Source organism: Thamnophis sirtalis, unplaced genomic scaffold, assembly GCF_051295495.1.
Source record: "Thamnophis sirtalis isolate CommonGarterSnake01/CBP01778 unplaced genomic scaffold, rThaSir2_p1.2 scaffold_1, whole genome shotgun sequence".
NCBI classification, from domain to species: domain Eukaryota; kingdom Metazoa; phylum Chordata; class Lepidosauria; order Squamata; family Natricidae; genus Thamnophis; species Thamnophis sirtalis.
Window position 1 is genome coordinate 34,819,520 of NW_028261381.1, and position 20,015 is coordinate 34,839,534.

Consider the following 20,015-nt stretch of genomic DNA (forward strand, 5'->3'; position numbering starts at 1 on the left):
ATGTTTCAAATCTGAACATCAGCCTAACACAGTTGGGATCAAAAGTCTAACATAAGGTTAGTGTTATAAATACATAAATGAAGTATTATTATTAAAGACATTTGTCATTACAAGGTTGTGAGGAGGTGATGGGATGTATTTTAAAGGAAGTATAAACATAGCTGTTGTGTTAACATACACAGTAGTGAGTTTCAATTTATAAGCTATCTTAAAAGAGAAGAAATAAAATTCAATTATTAACGCACTTAATTGGGGACCATAAAAATTATAAGGCCAATGAACTTGGTGTAGCGCATAGGATCAAAGACAAAACTTTGGGCTGTTAAACCTTCAGTTTTGTCTAAGTGCCCTTTTTAATGTTCTGCTTCACAGAATTACTACAAGACTGATCTTCAATGGTTGAAAGGCATTGGGTGGGTCCCTATTGGTTCCTTGGAGAATGAAAAAGTCAAGAAAGCTGGAGAAATCCTAAGTGAAAAGTTGTATCGTCAGCCTCCAGACAAATTCAAGTTTACGAGTGTGACAGATTCTCTAGAAATACTTTTGGCCAAGCATAATGCAGAAAATATGAATAAGGTGAGCACCGATGGCTTGATTTAAATATGTAACTATTAAAATGACATTTGTGCAAGAAGCTTAAGCGATTGAATGTAATAATTAATATGGCAGTTTTAAACTTTGTACCCGCCTTTTGTTTAATATAAATATTATTTGTAATACTTTAATTGCATATAATTAAATAATATGCATATTATTCATATGCATTTATCATTCTACTATGAATATTATTCACATGTATTTGTCATTCTTTTTTCTATAAAGAATATTTTTGAACGTAAAGGGACTACTGCATCCTTTCGATCCTAGAATTTTTTTATTTGATACTAGAATTAAAAGAATAGTTTATTTAAGTCCTTATTACTAAAAACCTGCAATGCTTCTATTTAAGCAATACTGCAAATACATCAAACTAGTCTTAAAGAAGTATCATATTTCAAGACATATGAAATCCGACAGGCACAGCATTTGTTAAATGCAAGACTTTTATGCTGTTAATGGCTAAATGTCTTTATAAAATCAATAATGTACTGCCTCATTTTTCTTTGATAGACTTTAGAACTAAGAAATGCTTTCTGATGTAATCTGCACTAATTATCAACACAGAACTGTGAAATGGGATGAAGGATGTGTGAAAGATGACAGCCGCAACTGTGGGACGGCAAACTTGCCTTTTTTTGTATGCATTAGAACTTAGAATTTAGAATAACAGAGTTGGAAGGGACCTTGTAGGTCATCCAACCTGATCTCCTACTCAAGCAGGAGACTCTATACCAGAGGTCCCCAAACCTGGCAACTTTAAGACTTGTGCACTTCAACTCCCATTCTGGCTGGAGAATTTTGGGACTTGAAGTCCACAAGTCTTAAAGTTGCTAAGTTTGGGGACCTCTGCTCTATACCATTTCTGATGTGGCTGTCCAGTCTCATCTTGAAAGTCTTCAGTGATGAAGCACCCCAGCAGTGGGATTCTCTTATCTTCCCTATTGGTTCGCAAATGTGAGCACTGCTACCGGTTCGTCTGAACTGGAGAGAACCAGCTGAATACCACTTCTGAAGCACCCACAACTTCTGAAGGCAAGCTGAAGTTGCCTTCAGAAGTTCAGACATTGCATTGCTCATGCAGGGTACACAGAAAGAGGCAGGATTTTGATTGCACATTGGGGCTGTCATCTTGACTTTTTTTTTTTGACATCCTCTGAGAAGCCCTGCTTGGTGATGATATTTCTACTTGAGCTTTCAGAGCAAAACAATGGGATTAGAGAAGAACCCAAGTTGATTTCATTCCAATGCCTGTTTTATTTTCTTCCTTGTCCTCTTTTCACAGCGATTGTACACTGAAGCTTGGAATAAAGACAAGACAGAAATTCACATAATGCCTGATACCCCTGAAATCACTTTAGCAAGACAGAACAAGATCAACTACAGTGAGGTGAGGTCATTGGATTGAAGTCCAGCCCCGGGACCAATTGCAGCCTGTTTTCCCATTTCGAGCAGCCCGCGGCCTCTTTTCCCCGCCAGAGTTATTTGCTTAGTCTTTCATAAAATAGTTCATTTGCATTTAATGTTAATGGTTCAAGGAATGGTCAGCCCCACACATTTTCACCTTACCAAATCAGGCCCTCTTTGCAAAAAGTTTGGACACCCCTGCTCTACATGAAGATGGTTCTCTGGGAGAAGATAACTGATCTCTGAGGAAGAGTGGATCATTAGTTGCAAGTAGGGTACAGGACTGAGGGCAGAGGGAGAAAGGCTAGTAAGAAAGGACAGATGTGGTGGGGGAAGAGAGAAAGGTCCGTGGGAATCCATGTCATAGTTCCAATATTTGTTCTCACTAGTAGTCTAAAAGAGCATACACAGTGTATGATCTACTAAAGCTATGGGCATGAACCTCAGTCCCAAAAATTACTGTTAAGTTGTAATGTCTAATGCACAGGCAAGGAGAGTGATGACATACTTTGGTGTTTTATATCTGAACTAAACATTCCTGGTTTCCTTTCTTACTAAAATAATTTTGAAGAAGTTATTTAGTAAAAATTGCTAGATTTTTACATTGATTGTTAGACTCAGTCTGTCTCCCTCTATTATGGAATTATTTATCGATAGGTAAGAACTATAAATATTAACATTTTCTTTTTCTCTTTTTATAAAGAGTTTATATAAACTTTCCTTGGAAGAGGCAAAGAAGAAGGGGTACGACTTGCGAATCGATGCAATTTCAATTCAGGCTGCCAAGGCATCCAGAATTATTGCTAGTGATGTAAGTCTTTATTTTTGTGGGAGAAAAATGAGTTCTTCAGTAGTTTTTGTTTTAAAAAATGTGAATTTCCTACCCTGAGGAACTTAAAATAAACCTGCAGTTCAAAACTTAAAATCAGAGAGTATTGCAATTAAGAAAACATTCTGTCTCTGATAGGAACTCTTAAAAAGCAGCCTGGCTTAAAAAGCAGCCTGGCTAAGCTCAGCCACCTCAGTTTAGCTGAATGTCTCAATAGAGCTTATGAACAGATTGGTCACAGATTTTTTTTAAAATGGAAAGTTTCTCCAAAGGAACAGGAGTTATGTCAGTTCATGCTAGTTTTGGAAGCTATTAGATGCCAAATTTTCTTGGTTAGTGAAACAAAGTGTAGTTCCTACAGAGCTATAGAATTAGCTTCTCAGCCAAATGGAACAGATTTTAACTTCAGGCAAAAAAGGGGCAACCTTTCTAGCATTATATCCTTTAATTTGAAGTATCTTTTAATATTTGATTATAAACTGTCAGTTGCAGTTCTTCAAGGAGTTAATATTGGCAATAATGTTGAATAGCTTAACTTTGCAAATTTTAACTTTGCCATTATAGTTCAGGCACCAAAAAGAAACATAAAAATATGTCTTACTGTATGCTTGTCCGTTTATTTCAGTATAAATACAAAGAAGGTTATCGCAAGCAACTGGGCCATCACATTGGGGCTCGTAGTGTGGAAGATGATCCTAAAATGTTGCATTCTATAAATGTAGCCAAGATGCAAAGTGAGAGGGAATACAAGAAAGACTTTGAGACAGGGAAGACCAAATATAGCACCCCTGTGGATACGTTGTCGATCTTGGGGGCCAAGAATTGCCAGAAACTGGTCAGCGAGATTGATTATCGCAATTACTTGCACCAGTGGACATGTCTACCAGACCAGAATGATGTCATCCATGCTAGGAAAGTTTATGATTTGCAGAGCGATGTGAGTATAATTTTGTTTTGGACCATACCAGTTGAAAGAGGGGCGATCACAGTGTCTCTGGCACATTTCTGCCACGTGTACAAAATACCGATAGTAGTGGCATTTAATTGTTTAACCCATATTGTTATATGGATGAACTGGGATGACTCTTCACCTAGTCTGATGTATTACTCCAGGGTCTTTTGTTTTTCTGAAGGTGCACATTAGAGAGTTAAACATGACACTGTAGAACCATGAAACAAGTGTTATTAGTGTCTTCTAAACTTTTGATGTTGTTTTATCCCAAATGATAATCTTCTTCACATACTCATGGGACATATGCTTGAGTTTTATCCAGAACAGGGGACATTATTTTACTGGATAAGGAATCTCCTGAAAATGAATTATATCTTGCACCTTTTTCATGGTTTTCAAGGTTTTTTGTTTTTTTTTACATTTCTCTCATTAGCAGAAATATAATGTGCCATAAGTGTCATTAGATTCAATTGTTTTTCCAGAAAGTACAAAATACCTTTCTAATAAATTTTTACTTCACAGAATTGCTACAAAACAGACCTTGAGTGGATAAAAGGCATCGGCTGGGTCCCTATTGGTTCACTGGATGTTGAGCGTGCTAAGAAAGCAGGAGAGATCCTGAGTGAAAAGACGTACCGTCAACCTCCAGAGAATTTCAAATTCACCAGTGTGACAGATTCTCTAGAAATGGAATTGGCCAGGCATAATGCTGAAACCATGAACAAGGTGAATTCTGGCTACGCAACTGGCAAATTAGCTTTTATAATCATTGCAAATAGTCTTTGGTGTGATTCTAAATACAATTCAGAGTCAAAATTACCCTCAGGTTTTTTCCAGTACCACAGATTTTTCTTCTGTAATTAGGTAAATAAAATAATATGACTATAAAAGTATTAATTCTTGCTGGACAAAGTAGACAGTTTATATTGCACATGAAGCATAAGATGGTTATGACTTTTATATAGTTTTCTGCTACAAAGAAACACCTTCCTGGTGTTTTTAACTTCCTATTTTGTTTGGATGTCAATTTCCAGAGTTTTCAGACAAGATATTAATTATGAGATTAATTTGTAAATCTCAGGGATTACAATGAACCTAGTGTCTTTGAATCACAACTGATTAAAAGAATAATATAATTAATTCTTAATTAAACACAGGTTTTCCTAAGATATAATAGCATAATGGTTCCCTTCGCATATATGTGCTAGTCGTTCCCAACTCTAGGGGGCGGTGCTCATCTCCATTTCTAAGTTGAAGAACCAGTGCTGTCCAAAGACATCTCCGTGGTCATGTGGCCGGCATGACTAAACACCGAAGGCGCACGGAAGACTGTTATCTTCCCACCAAAGGTGGTCCCTATTTTTCCACTTGTGTTTTTTACATCCTTTCGAACTGCTAGGTTGGCAGAAGTTGGGACAAGTAACGGGAGCTCACTCCGTTACAAGGAAATAGGGATTTGAACCGTTGAACTGCCGACCTTTCTGATCAACAAGTTTAGCATCTTAGTCACTGAACCACCCCATTCCTCCTATAATACTGTATTTCCCCCCAAATAAGACCTAACCGGAAAATAAGCCATAGCATGATTCAAGATTCTCATAATTTAACCCCTATCCCCAAATAAGCCCCAGTTAAGATTGTCAATAGACAGAAGTACTTACCATATTTCCCTGAAAATAAAACCTAATGCATCTTTTGGAGCAAAAATTAGTATAAGACCTGGTATTATTTTCCTACAAAATTATACAATGTACGGTGACAAAATAATGAATTTAATTTTTTGCAAATTTTTAAATTTAATTGCAAAGGAAAATAGCATAAATAGTTAGAAGACTAATAAATAACCATCACTTTGTGCTAACTCTCTTTCTGACTCTGTTCTGCAGAGGCTGTATACTAAAGCTTGGGATAGTGATAAACTCACAATCCATGTTATGCCTGATACGCCGGAAATTGTCCTCGCGAAGTCCAACAAATTAAACTATAGCCAGGTGAGTATAAGGATGAATAAGAGACACTAGAAGACTAGGTCTCTTTCAAGGACTTGCAAGCAATGGCAACATTTACTGCAAGGCTTGGGGCAGGAGTGGATTCCGGCTACTGCTACTGCCAGTTTGCTCAGGGATGGGCTGCGCACACGCTTCACACATGTCTACACATGTGCAGTACTAAAAAAATGTACCAAAAACAAGATGGTGCCACCTATGGCGCCACCGAGAGAATTGGCCAAACTGGTCCGAACCGGTAGTAGCCACCTCTGGCTTGGAGTCTTAATTAGATTGTGTGGGAATCCAGTTTCCTAACTTGCACCAGAACTTCCATCTAAGATATCTGTTAAGGTGTAGGATGTTTTCTTTATTTCCAAGTGTAGCAGGACAAAAAAACCCCTGCATTGCACTAAAACCAAACATTTCTTTTTTACAGAAATTGTACCGATTGGCCATGGAGGATGCAAAGAAGGATGGCTATGACCTGCGTCTTGATGCCATCCCAATTCAAGCTGCCAAGGCTTCAAGAGCTATTGCCAGTGATGTAAGTGTCTACCTGAGTCCATTAATAGCAATGATTTTTAAAGAAAATGTTTTGAAAACCAGCTGCTTGGCTCCATAAATATCAGTGATTTTTAAAGTACACTTTTTGAAAAAAACAGCAAATCACTTGGTGCAATTTAAGCTGCTGGTTGCTATCTATAAAGCCATACATGGCATAGGGTCTGGTTACTTGAGGAACCATCTGATTCCCATAGTATCTGTCCAAGCAGTTTTATCTGGTAGGGTTGATGCACTCCTGGTTCCATTGATTTAGCAATGCCATTTATTGGGATCCTGGAAGTAGAACCTGCCCTCTGGAAAATGATTCCCCTGATATTTGAACATCTCCAATCCTACTAGATTTTGGAGGTCCTTAAAGATTTGGTACTTCACCCAGGCTTTTAGAGAGGATGATGATGCCTGTTTATTTTTTTAAAAAATAAATATTTATTTTGATTTTTAATTTTCAAAACAAACACAACACATCCTTCTTTACATACTGTAGAAAGTGTATCAGTTGGTTACAAAAAGACTTTCATGCATCTCTTCCATAGTCAACAAACATAATTTATATTAACTCAAGTATTTTAACTCAGATATTTATACATGTTACCATCATCATACCTCCATTTTCATTTGACTATAATTGTTTAAACATCCTTCATCATAAAATATACCAAGATTTAATATATAACCACATACTGGCATTTCATTTACTATTTCTAAAATCCTCCATTAACATTGAATCCTTATGTCCTTTTCTAGCTAAACATCCATAATATTTAATAACAAAAATTTTCTAATCCTCCTTTCCAAATCACTGTTTACAATTTACACACAGTTTCCTTATGTTGTACCCATATCTATATATACGTTGTTATCCTTATCCCTCCTTTATTTAACTATATCCTGTATCATAACATTTCCCCCCTAATAATCAAGACCTTAACTGCATCTCTTAGTTCTTTTTTATTAACCTTTATATATAATCCAAAAGGATTTCTAATATTCCTTTCATGGGTACCATTCAATATTCATACCCAATTATTACTTATCATAACACTACACATTGTATACATTAGTAACATTATCAATTATTTATTTAACTATATCTATTGTCACTAAATTTCACTAAGTTTAACTAGTTTTAAATTGTACTCTTCCATCTATCAATCTGTATCTTTCCAGTAGCAAAACAGTCTCATATATTCTGCCATTTGTGGTGTCAGTCCTCTAATCATCTCCTTAATCAACTTTGTATGGATTCCTCTTAGCAACTCCTTGCTTATAAAATCTCTCATGTAATTTCGATGCCCTTCTTCTGTTTCCTTAATCAGCTTATCTTTGATTGTCAGTAGTGTTATTAATGATATTGCTAATAAAATTTCTCTCTTTAAATCCATAAATGCTTTTGTATTTTCTTCTTCTGTATCTTGCCATCTGGGATAGATTTCCCCTCCATTTAGCTCCTCTTTCAGTATTCTACTTTCCATTTTCAGAGACAAACCAATCACCATAAATATCAGCAAATTTAATTTCTTTATATTCATTTTCCTCTTCGATTTTTAGGGTTTTAACCACCACTTTTTCCACTTGATAAACATCCTTAACTTCTTCATCATATTTTGCTGTTAGATGCTCTAAGTCTTCCCGCTTCTTCTCTATCCTCTCATATGTATTTGATAATTTCTGTATTTCTGAAAATATCTTTTGCAAACTTAAAGTTTCTCTCTGCTGTTGAAATTGTGCCATTATCTCCAAGTAACAAACACTGCTGCTCTAGCTTGGAAGGTTAATAAGATTAAGCATAGATTGACAATAACATTTTATTTTCACTTTTCTCTGGTTAAAGATATACTTCAAAGGGACATCTGTATGCTTTTCTTCTTATCACTCTCTATAAACAAGCAGCAAGACCTTGGAGTGCCAAGCCAGGATAATCAGTGAGAAAAACAAGAATGTTTTGTTTCCAATATATAAACCTTCCAGCTTCCGAGTAGCAGCGTAATTGTTGCAATTTTCTTTGTTTCTTTTTGTTTCTTTTTTGTATTTCAATTTTTTAAAAAAAGTCCAATTCTTGAATGAGCTAGAAGAACATCTACAGTAATGAAAGAGGAGGATTTTAGTCCGTAGGTTACAAAGAATAATAAAAGAAAAATAATAGAAGAAAACTTAATCCATTCATTTTAAAAGGCTTGCATAAATTCCATCCATGAAGATAGCATTTAAAAAGTCAGATAACCCACTGTCCAAAACCATTCAAAATTTAATTCCACCGCTTATTTCTTCTGTTCTCCAATTTAAATTAATTGTAAGTTTTTTATAGGCAGTCTCTTTTTAAAATGGTAAAAATTCCTCACCAGCTGGAAATACTTTCTCTTTCCGTATCGTTCCATTTTGGAGCTGCCCCGACTTCATCAGCCTTGGCTGGATTTTTTGTCGCTGGCTTGAAGAACTTCTCTTGCCTCGATCAGAGACTTTGCAATGTCCCTGAGATCAGCAAGACGTATTCTTCCTGTTCACCATCTCTGCGGGATGGTTTAGGTCCGATTGGACCACCCAGAGGCAAAAGTATTGGCTGCGGTCTCGGAGCATCGAGACTACATGTCCGTATCATCGCAACATTGGATCCTCCCCCGATGCCTGTTTAACCATGTTAAATTAGTCCTTCAACTATGAACTAAATGAGAAATTCCATTTTCTAATAATCAAGATACAACTCAATGAAAAAGATTCACAAAATTATTTAATAATTTTGGGAATTTACAATAATAATGGGAATTTCCCTTTTTAAACATGCTTAATAATTACGCAATCCAGGTAATGTTTAATATGTGATTAAACTATATGTGTTTATTTCAGTACAAATACAAAGAAGGTTATCGCAAGCAACTGGGCCATCACATTGGAGCTCGTTGTATAGAAGACGATCCTAAAATCTTGCATTCTATAAATGTAGCCAAGATGCAGAGTGAGAGGGAATATAAGAAAGTCTTTGAGAAACTGAAGACCAAATATAGCAGTCCTGTGGATATGCTGTCAGTCTTGGGAGCAAAGAATTGCCAGAAACTGGTCAGCGATATTGATTACCGTAATTATTTGCACCAGTGGACATGCCTCCCAGATCAAAATGATGTCATCCACGCTAGAAAAGCTTATGATCTGCAGAGTGATGTGAGTATAATTTCACCTTCGATCATATAAGTTGAGATAGGGGAAACTATAATATTTCAGGCACATTTCTGCCACATGCATGTACAATGCAAAGTATTGATAGTAGTGGAATTTAATTGTTTAACCGGAACAAATGCATGGATAAGCAGGTAAGACTCTTCAACTAGGTTGCCCTTTAGCTTCGTTCATGGCCTTATCTCTTTCTGTAAGCGTATATTAGAGACTTATACAAAACTCTGGAAAACCGTGAAACAAATATTATTAGTGTCTTTTGGTATTATTTTAATCCAAATGGTTTTTTCCCTACATGCTCACATTATTATATCAGAGACTGGGATTAGGACTAACTTGAGCATGACTTGGATATTTTCATGGTTTTCAAGTTTCATGGTTTTTTTACATTTTAATCAACATGAACACAATGTGTCATAAATGTCATTAGATCCAATTGTTTTTCCAAAAATACAAAACTACCTTTCTAATGAACGTTTAATTCACAGAATTGCTACAAACTGGACCTTGAGTGGATGAAAGGTATCGGCTGGGTCCCTATTGGTTCACTGGATGTTGAGCGTGCTAAGAAAGCAGGAGAGATCCTGAGTGAAAAGACGTACCGTCAACCTCCAGAGAATTTCAAATTCACCAGTGTGACAGATTCTCTAGAAATGGAATTGGCCAGACATAATGCTGAAACCATGAACAAGGTGAATTTAAGCTAAAAAAGATTGGCTTGCTGAATAATATTTGAAAAAATAATGCAATTTGTCCAATAATTCCCATTTTCCATAGATTTAAAAATTGTATTTCAAACTTCATAATTGAAATATTGGCTGCTTTGAAATATGAACATGAGAATTTTCTTTCAGCTAATAAAACAACCTTACCTTATTATAGCTATTTAAAGATATTTAGTGATTCCAAATAAAATTTAAAAGGTCAGAATTAATGTAAAGTCCCAGTGATTTCCATTTATCATTATCATTTTCATTATTATTTTCATTTTAATCATTATCATTATCATTATTATCATCCTCATCCTTATCCGATTAACAGATTTGGAAGGGACCTTATAGGTCAAGTAGTCCAATCCCCCGCTTTCTGTACTCTCTATCTCATCCATATACATATTTGTGATAACTTTTTAAATGAAATAATGTAGCCCTTAAGATACTAATTCTTGGGGATAAGTACTGTTTATATCATATACCATCCACAAACTGTTATGACCTTCATATAGAAGGGCCCGGATTGTTGTTGGGGGCAATATGCTGACTCTGTAAACCACTTAGAGAGGGCCGAAAGCCCTATGAAGCGGTATATAAGTCTAACTGCTCTTGCTATTGCTATTCTGCTGCACAGAACTTTAAACTGTCTTTCCATAAATTGATGCCATCTACATTTGCTTGAATGAGAATTTCCATAATTTCCAGCTGGTACTTTTAGTAGTTATATTTACAAATCTGACAAGTTGTAAGAAGCCAAGGATATGGAACAAAATGTGATTGATACCTGTTTATCTAACAAATCTAAAAGAAGGATAAAACTGAAGTAAAACAAATGTCAAACTTCACACACAGTCCTGACTGAACAACATATTGAATCTGGATTTTCCTCTGGAATATGAGTCCTAACCATTAATGCAGGGGAATATGAGGTCTAAACATTAATGCAGCTGGCTGAGGAACTCTGGGAGTTGATGTCCACATGTCTTAAAGTTGCCAAGGTTGGAGACCCCTGCATTAATACATTATACTTGCTCTAAGTGGTGTCTTTTCTATTCACTAGATTTTTAATTTGATCTCAGAAGGCAGTCTCAATGCTGCAACAGCCAGATGCATGGAGGACTTGTAAATAGCCATCATTTTGTGCTAAGTTTCTTTCTGATTCTGTTCTGCAGAGGCTGTATACTGAAGCTTGGGATACTGATAAACGCACAATCCATGTCATGCCTGATACGCCAGAAATCGTTCTAGCGAAGTTCAATAAATTGAACTATAGTCAGGTGAGTATATGAAATAGTAAAAGTCATTAGACCAACTGGGTCTCCTTCAAGGATTTGCAGGCAATGGCAACATTTCCTACAGGGTCTGGGGTCCTGTGAAGATTCTGCTAAGGTATAGAATGTTTTGTTTTCTTTTTGTAGTAGTGAAACTAACATTTTCTTCTTTTTTGTAGAAATTGTACCGATTGGCCATGGAGGATGCAAAGAAGGATGGCTATGACCTGCGTCTTGATGCCATTCCAATTCAAGCTGCCAAGGCTTCAAGAGCTATTGCCAGTGATGTAAGTGGCTACTTGACTCCAGAAATAGTAATGATTTTTTTAAAAAGGAAATGTTTTGAAAAACAGCAAGTCACAACTTACTCTATATCCTACTGAACATAAAAATTATTACAGGAAGTATTTCAGATTTCCCCAAGCAGATTTATATGGGAAGGAATTCATACTGTGAATTTCAAAATCAGAGGGAATAGTTGTAGCTCTTTCTGAGGAATTATGTCCCTGCTTGTAAGCTGCTTTGAGTCAAAATGACTGGAGCAGAATAAAATAACTTGTAATAAATAAACACATGGTGTAAGTAAGCAAATTTTCCAAAATAATGCCAGAAAAATCTCAGCTGTTGTACAGGCAGCTGAGAATAAACCTGAGAAGAGAGATAGATAATAATTTGATAAATGAGCAGCTGTAAATCTAAACAATAAATTTAGAAGAATTACTGTAGGATAAATTTCCAAATCCAAGGTGTATCTGCATTTCTGGTTCATGTGAACATTGCTTCAGTGGCACAGAATGAAAGAAAAACCTTTTAATTTTGTGGATATTTATCTGCACATTTTAATCTGTGTGGAGGAGGAAAATGTAAATATTCTAACTAATTCTTGAATTATCTAAAATTGCTGTTTTAAACCTATGAATTCAGTGAACTATAGATAGAAAAGGATTTTACCTGCCAAATACAAATTTCAAACTTGATAAGGAAAATCATTAATAGACTTAGAATAACTTTATTGTCACTCTGAATGTACACTAATTGGCATACATTAAATGAAATTTCATTGCATACAGCTCTCAAAGGGTCACCACCTCCAATATATATACTGCATAAACAAAATAAATCAATAAATACAAAATTATACCCAGACATATTATATGACATGAAGAAACAACACAGTCTAGTTCAGATGTATATAAGTACATGGCGAGAAAAATGAATCTTGCAAGTTTACCAGACGGATGGCGTAGGGAACAGAGCTGTTACAGAATCTGGTAGACCTGCTAGAAATACTTTGAAACCTTGTCCCAGAGGGAAGCAATAGAAAAAGACTGTGAAGTGGGTGGTGGGTTCTCTAACAATGCTTTGAGCTCTAAGCACATAACGCTTATAAGCAGAATCCTGAATGACAGGAAGCAAGCTTCCTATGGTCTTCTCGGCTGTCCTTACCACTCTCTGAATGGACTTTCTCTCTGCAGCCACCAAACCAAACAATAATGCAGTTTGTTAAAATGCTCTCAATCATGCCTCTGTAAAAAGTAGCCAGGACAGAAGGAGAAAGATGTGCTCTCCTCATCCAATGCAGGAAGTGCAGATTATGTTCACTAAGGATGGTGTATTAAGAGGTGTAGCTAGCACCGCCCCCCCCCCAAATATGAAACCTTGATTATAAATATAATCTAGTATATTAGTTTTAAAAACAGAAGGGGACATTTAAAAAGAAAACAGATAATGGGGATTAAAAATCCCATTAAAATATATCAGTCTTTAGCTACAACCTAAAATTGGATGAGTGAATATTTTAATATTTTATTATAAGTTCACAGAAAAGATTTATGTTAGTTACTTTTAAAAAGATGATGTAAGATTTCCTTTTGAATTACTGAACAATTTCAGAACAAGTACTTTTCTGTGTTGGTAACTCAAATATTTGTGCATATTTCAGTACAAATACAAAGAAGGTTATCGCAAGCAACTGGGCCATCACATTGGAGCTCGTAGTGTGGAAGACGATCCTAAAATCTTGCATTCTATAAATGTAGCCAAGATGCAGAGTGAGAGGGAATATAAGAAAGTCTTTGAGAAACTGAAGACCAAATATAGCAGTCCTGTGGATATGCTGTCAGTCTTGGGAGCAAAGAATTGCCAGAAACTGGTCAGCGATATTGATTATCGTAACTACCTACATGAATGGACATGTCTGCCAGATCAGAATGATGTAATCCAAGCTAGGAAAGCTTATGATCTGCAGAGTGATGTAAGTATGAGGTGGGAAATGGATGCGTTGGTATTCTCCTACTGAGATTGGTCTGTGATTCATTAAAAGGTCCTGTGTGCAGGATAGAGTGGGAAAATATTTGAAGCTTTCCTTCTCTCCCAATAACTCTGCCTTACCCTGCCCTTGCAGTTCCAAATGATTCCTTGAGTATCAGATATAGATTGATGTGGAACACAGGATATGGTAAGGACTTGTCCATGTGTCCTTTTTAGGAAGGTCATTCTGTCAGCTGACAGAGATATTTAAATACTGAGGAAGTTTTCCTCTTTATATTACCTGTTCTAATGACTTGTGTATCACAATCTGAATTTCAATGCATACTGTTTCAATTTACACAATACTTCCCCCTCCCCCCCCAAAAAAATCAGAAGTAAAAGAGGCTATGCCATTTTTTTTCCATTCCCTATCTTATTAGGTATATTTAATTTCTTATTATTTCTCTCTGGTAGTTCACAGATGTGTCAATTTCATATTCTCATGATTTCTTAATTTTCATTTGTACTGTTACAATATTCACTTTGGAGTTTTAAAAAATAACTTTGCATTAAAATTTACATGTTCTATGCACAATGTAAGAGAATATTTTATACCTAATAATAGTTTTAACAAGGATTTTAAAAAATGTTTTGCACATTATATGCATAGTGCAGATTTTTCATAATGTAACTTCGTACTGGGATAACTGTTTTATACAATTCACTTATGAATGTTAAAGTATGACTAGGTTTTGGGTTTTACTTTGGATTGAACACCCCCCCCCCAAATAAATGTATTAAAGATGAGTTGAGATTCTGCCACTCGACATTATTATTTGATTTTAAAAAAAATATTTATTCATTATATTGGCCCTAAATGGATAGTTAATAGCAACATTACACTTAGCATGGTTTTGGCTGTCATCATTATTCCTTAAATATGCATATCATGATGTTTATTTATATTTTATTATATCTAAAGTTGTTGAAAATCAGTTGAGTCACTTTTAGGTGAATTTCAGCATCATAGATCAATTTTCACCAGAAGTTTTCAAAATCAAATTCATAATTCAATTAGCCAGAATTTTTTTTCCTGCCAAAGTTGTTGTAATGTTGTAATGCATGTTGTTGTAATGCATGTTGGTTGATTTCTCTAAACAATAGTTTATTGTTACTTATGTTTCAGGCTCTTTACAAGTCAGATCTAGAATGGCTGAAAGGCATTGGCTGGGTGCCTCTTGGTTCACTGAATGTTGAACATGTCAAGAGAGCTGGAGAAATCCTAAGTGAAAACAAATATCGGCAACCACCTAATCAAATGAAATTTACCTGTATCACAGATGCTTGGGATGTAGAATTAGCAAAGCATAATGCTGAGATGATGAGTAAGGTAGGTTTTCTGAACAAAGTAGCTAATCTTCCATAACAGACAATAATTTGCTTAGGAAATGGAAAGATCACATCCTAAATTTAGGATATATTTAGCCTGTTCAGAGCCAAAATCCAAATAAAATCATCCTTCACTGACGTCTTTCTAGTTTCTGCTTGAATACACGTAGGGAAGGAAAGCTCTCCACCACTGATCATTGGTGGATCAACGAACCACTTTGTTAGTTAAGAAATTGGACTTTCAAACCAGTCAGATTGCAGCTCTCATAATTTTCAGCCAGTGTGACTATTGATTACATTGAAAAACTAATAGTACAGAATATCACAGTTAAGAGGAAAAAATAGCAGCATGGGCATAGGAATGTAAAGACAAAGAAGGGATTGCTGCCCCATGAAAAATGAGCTGAAATCACGGAATTGTACTTGCAATAAATCACAAAATCCACTAATCTCTCAAAACCTGTAGCAATTTTTGGCATAAGAATCAAAATATCTTAAGGAGTTTCTACCAAAGTCAAGTTTTGATTTGGATGCTGTTTTGATGTATTGAAAATCTTTTTTTTTAAAGAACATTGGAGAATTCAGATGCTCTTTGTTGATTTTCCTTGATAAAGTTGAGTTCTCGGGTCTGAAACACAGGAGTTCTTTTAAACATGTTCAGCCAGAAAATCTGAACTAGAAAAAAATGTTTTAATAATGTCTGGAAAATATAGTTTACCATATGGTACATATGACTTTGAAGCATGATACATTAAAATAGAAATTTCACTCATTGTGTTTCATTACAAATTTTAGATAATATTTTTAATGAATATGAATTTTTCTAATGTTATAGTTACACATTCTGTTTCAATTCAAATTTTCTATAGGCTAAAAAAAATAAAACATTTTTTCCCCTTATTCCTTCACAGCGATTATATACTGAAGCATGGGATACTGATAAAATCAAAATCAATGTCATGCCAGATACCCCAGAAATTCTGCTGGCCAAGGCAAATGCTGCAAATATGAGCCATGTAAGAGATTGTTTGAATATTTAATAATTTATGGGGTTGTTTTAACTTTACAAGAACTAATATGACTGTTTGAACAAATTGATTTTAAATTCTAGATGCTATAACTGTGATTTTACAGTCAGGTATCTTTTCCTCACATCTTCTGCAGAAACTTTATGTCCAAGGATGGGAGGATACTAAGCAGAAAGGTTACGACCTGAGAACTGATGCTATTCCAATTAAAGCGGCAAAAGCTTCAAGGGATATTGCTAGTGATGTAAGCAGATGCTTTCCTGTCCAGTAACTTTCCTACATTTTTTAAAAAAAGAAGCCACAGAATTTTTTTAAAAAAATAATGAAATAGACAAGTGACCTTTAGAAAAGTTCATTAGACTGAGCCAGAATGATATATAACAAGGTTATATGTCTAATGGCTATAGATTGCAAGAACGTAGGGAGATTAATTTAAAATAACATATATTGATTTTTGACATTAGGATGCATTATTTGTCCCAGCTCAAATAACATGGAATACATTTTTCATAATAAGAGCTGTGCTAAGACACAGTTTCTTAGCTCAATTTCTTAGCTCAATGCTTTAAATGCTCATTTAGGGTTCCCTTCTGGTAAATATGTAAAAAGAAGTCTGGAAGATGAGGAAATCTACTTTCCCTATTTGATTTTTTTCATTGGAATCATTTTATGTATCAGGCAAAAACTGGCTTTTTTCACCCTCAATCAAAAAATATTAGAAAAGTGTATATTAGGACCCCTTCTTCTGATACCATGGTACAAAGGTATATTCCACAGTGATATTCAAATGTCACAAAATATATTAGTCAACAATTGACTTAATATATTTTGAAGAAATTTGAATCCAAATGTTCCCCCTTCTCTTGATTTTTACCACTTTAGTAGCTGAATCATTGTTAGCTTTCCTAGTAGTATGTATATTCATTCCAAAATGTATTGTTCTCTGTTACAGTATAAATACAAAGAAGCTCATGAAAAGCAAAAAGGGCATTATGTTGGGGTTCAAAAAATGGAAGATGATCCCAAGTTGGTATGGTTTGCCCATGCAGGCAAGATTCTGAGTGATCTGGAGTACAAGAAGAACTTTGAAAAATGTAAAGCAAAGATCCACTGTCCTGTTGACATGCTATCAATCTTAGATGCTAAGAATTGTCAGAAGTTGGTTAGTGAAGTGGACTATCGCAAACATTTGCACGAATGGACTTGCCTGCCAGACCAGAATGATGTTATTCAAGCAAAGAAAGCATATGACCTCCAGAGTGATGTACGTATAGTTCAAATGTAAAATGCATATGTCTGAGTGAGACTACCGTTCAGTGAAACATGTGAAAGGCATGCAAAAATTAATTCCTTCCTGAGAATGGAGAGCAGCTGACAAAGTGGATAATGGTACAACTTCCAACAAGATGGGGACATTTCTCATAGGAAATTCCTGAATGCAGTTTATCTCCCAACTCTGGAATAAACCCATTGTACTGTCATTTGCGAATCTATGTATTTATTTGGAAGTAAACCATGTACATGTGTGTGCACGCACACCTGTGCTTTCAAGTCAATTTTTAACTCCTGATAACTGCCTGGATTAGGCCTACAGTTTTCTTGGCAAGGTTTTTTTTGAGAGTGATTTGCCCTTGCCCTCTTCCTAAGAACTGGCCCAAAGTCACTTAGCTGGCTTTGTGCTCAAGGACAAGAACTAGAACTGATGGTTTCCTGGTTTCTAGCCTGGTGCCTTAAACTACCACACCAAAGTGGCTCTCTTGGTGCTCTTTTAAGCCTCGTGGATCTTTTTAAAAATTATGTGCTACTTTTGCATTACTGGAATAATATGCCACCTGTGCCATTATAGTAGACTCTGCTTCCAAGTGTTTCAGTGACATACAGTAGACTGTCCGTAGTTGGTGGGATTCAGGCAGCATATATAGTATGCTGATTGCATAGTCAGCCAGATGTTTATAATGGATTTCATATTTTTGTCCACCTGTCAAGCCCTTTTCAGGGACTTGGGATAGATAAATGTTTTATTATAGTTGGTCATATAATCAGCTAGATGTTCAGACTGAATTTGGTATTTTTATACATCCCTCAAGTCCTTTCCAAAGACCTAGGATAGGTAGATTCTGCTGTTTGATGATGCTAAGGATATAGGCTGTTTCAAGTAATCTCACCTTTTGTAATTGGCCAATAGTAATTTTGTCAATTATTTTTATTATGGGAGTTGCCTTTCATTTCAGTGGGAATGATCTCTGATGAAATAAATATGAATATCTTTACTGGAAAAGAAGTTGGAGAGGTTGATCAAGGCATTCATTACCCTGATAAATTTACATTACTTAGCTTAGCCCAGAACTTCTGTTCTCCCTAGAAAATGCTTGATTTTGTTTTTTTACAGAATGTGTATAAGGCAGACTTGGAATGGCTGCGTGGAATTGGCTGGATTCCAGAAGGCTCTGTGGAAGTCCAACGAGTGAAGAATGCCCAGGATCTGATGCGTGAAAGACTGTACCGGCAGCGGCCAGATTCTCTGAAATTCACAGCTATTGTTGATTCCCCGGAAGTTGTCCTGGCTAAGGCCAATGCTTTGATGCAGAGTGGGGTGAGCAGTATTTGTCATGCACCAGTTTTTGGGGGGCCACATGTTTCTATTTAAAATCAGCATTCACTGAAGTGAGATGCATTTCTATGATGTCAGTGAGCACTCAAAAAAGTGCAAAAGCTGCAGTTTTGTTGATAGATACTTGCTAGATGGATGTAGAAGGATTAATGTCTCCGCTGAAAAATATTGTGATTTAAAACAGAAAAAGTTTTATTTTGGAAAAAAAAAATTCCGAACACTTAACTACCAACTTGCTCCAGCTTTAGTTGTAATTGTAAATTCCCTTTAAACATTAAATGGAAAATATTTTTTGGAAGATTAAGGATTGCAAAGGAAGGGAAACTTTGCACATTTTATTTTAGGTTTTGGAGGGTTCCTTTTTTTTTTATAAAACTATAAGACTTATATTTTCCATGCATTTTTATTTCAGTATGGTAGAAAAATATGTGTGAAAAAGCAAACATTAAGGGTTTTTAAAATCAAAATCACTGTACTGATTTTCCCACATACCCACAAGCCATCTTCCATACTGCCTGTAGAAATATTGTGTATTTCTTTAGAACTTCTTATATTGAAGACACTGGGTCAATTTTAATCTAAGTGAAGGCTGAATTCTTAGACAATGGGAATAGGAGCAAAGATACATATAGTAGTAGTACTTGAGTTATGACTATAATGGGACCATTACAACTGTAAATTGTGATGGTCATAAAGATCATTTTAACATAGTTGTTAAGTGAAACCGTGATTTTCTTTGGGGTTGGTTTTACAAAAAAAAAAGGAAGTAAATGCCAGTTTACCATCACAAAATGCAGTCACATGACTACAGGATACTGCAAATAACCACAAATGCGGCCTACAAAGTGCCAGAGGTTCTGATGGTGGGCAACCATCAGAACCTTGAATCCAAGTCAAAACTAACCCCCAAGTAGGTCTGTCAGAACTTTTTATAGTGACTGATCATAAATTGAGCATTACCTCTATGGTGTCTTTTCCTTTGGTTTTAAATAATGGATTTACAAGGGATTTATCTTTTGTTTCAGATTTGGAGATTTTAAGTCTAACTAAATTCCATTAAATTGCTGATAGAGCAGGCTTCCTTGACCAGGACTTGGCAATAAATATATCACACAGCTAAGCTTGTAATATATTTACTGTTTTCTTAGACAGAACTCTGCAAATATTTCATAGATATTGTTTAGCTAGATAGGAAAATTTATTGCAGGTAAGATAAAGCCAAATTGGTTGCTCACTGCCAGTGTAGCATTG

General features: G+C 35.5%; 1 protein-coding gene across 1 annotated transcript in view; it reads left to right on the forward strand.

Moving 5' to 3' along the window:
* Nucleotides 1-20,015, forward strand: part of NEB (nebulin) — a 221,952-nt gene that overhangs the window by 86,026 nt on the left and 115,911 nt on the right. Inside the window, exons 76-92 of the mRNA XM_087710553.1 lie at nucleotides 373-576; nucleotides 1,883-1,987; nucleotides 2,708-2,815; nucleotides 3,459-3,770; nucleotides 4,308-4,511; nucleotides 5,672-5,776; nucleotides 6,210-6,317; nucleotides 9,179-9,490; nucleotides 9,991-10,194; nucleotides 11,388-11,492; nucleotides 11,666-11,773; nucleotides 13,429-13,740; nucleotides 14,923-15,126; nucleotides 16,037-16,141; nucleotides 16,290-16,397; nucleotides 17,106-17,417; nucleotides 18,543-18,746. Coding sequence (XP_087566679.1) covers nucleotides 373-576; nucleotides 1,883-1,987; nucleotides 2,708-2,815; nucleotides 3,459-3,770; nucleotides 4,308-4,511; nucleotides 5,672-5,776; nucleotides 6,210-6,317; nucleotides 9,179-9,490; nucleotides 9,991-10,194; nucleotides 11,388-11,492; nucleotides 11,666-11,773; nucleotides 13,429-13,740; nucleotides 14,923-15,126; nucleotides 16,037-16,141; nucleotides 16,290-16,397; nucleotides 17,106-17,417; nucleotides 18,543-18,746 — 3,120 coding nt within the window. The remainder of the gene's footprint in view (nucleotides 1-372; nucleotides 577-1,882; nucleotides 1,988-2,707; nucleotides 2,816-3,458; nucleotides 3,771-4,307; nucleotides 4,512-5,671; nucleotides 5,777-6,209; nucleotides 6,318-9,178; nucleotides 9,491-9,990; nucleotides 10,195-11,387; nucleotides 11,493-11,665; nucleotides 11,774-13,428; nucleotides 13,741-14,922; nucleotides 15,127-16,036; nucleotides 16,142-16,289; nucleotides 16,398-17,105; nucleotides 17,418-18,542; nucleotides 18,747-20,015) is intronic.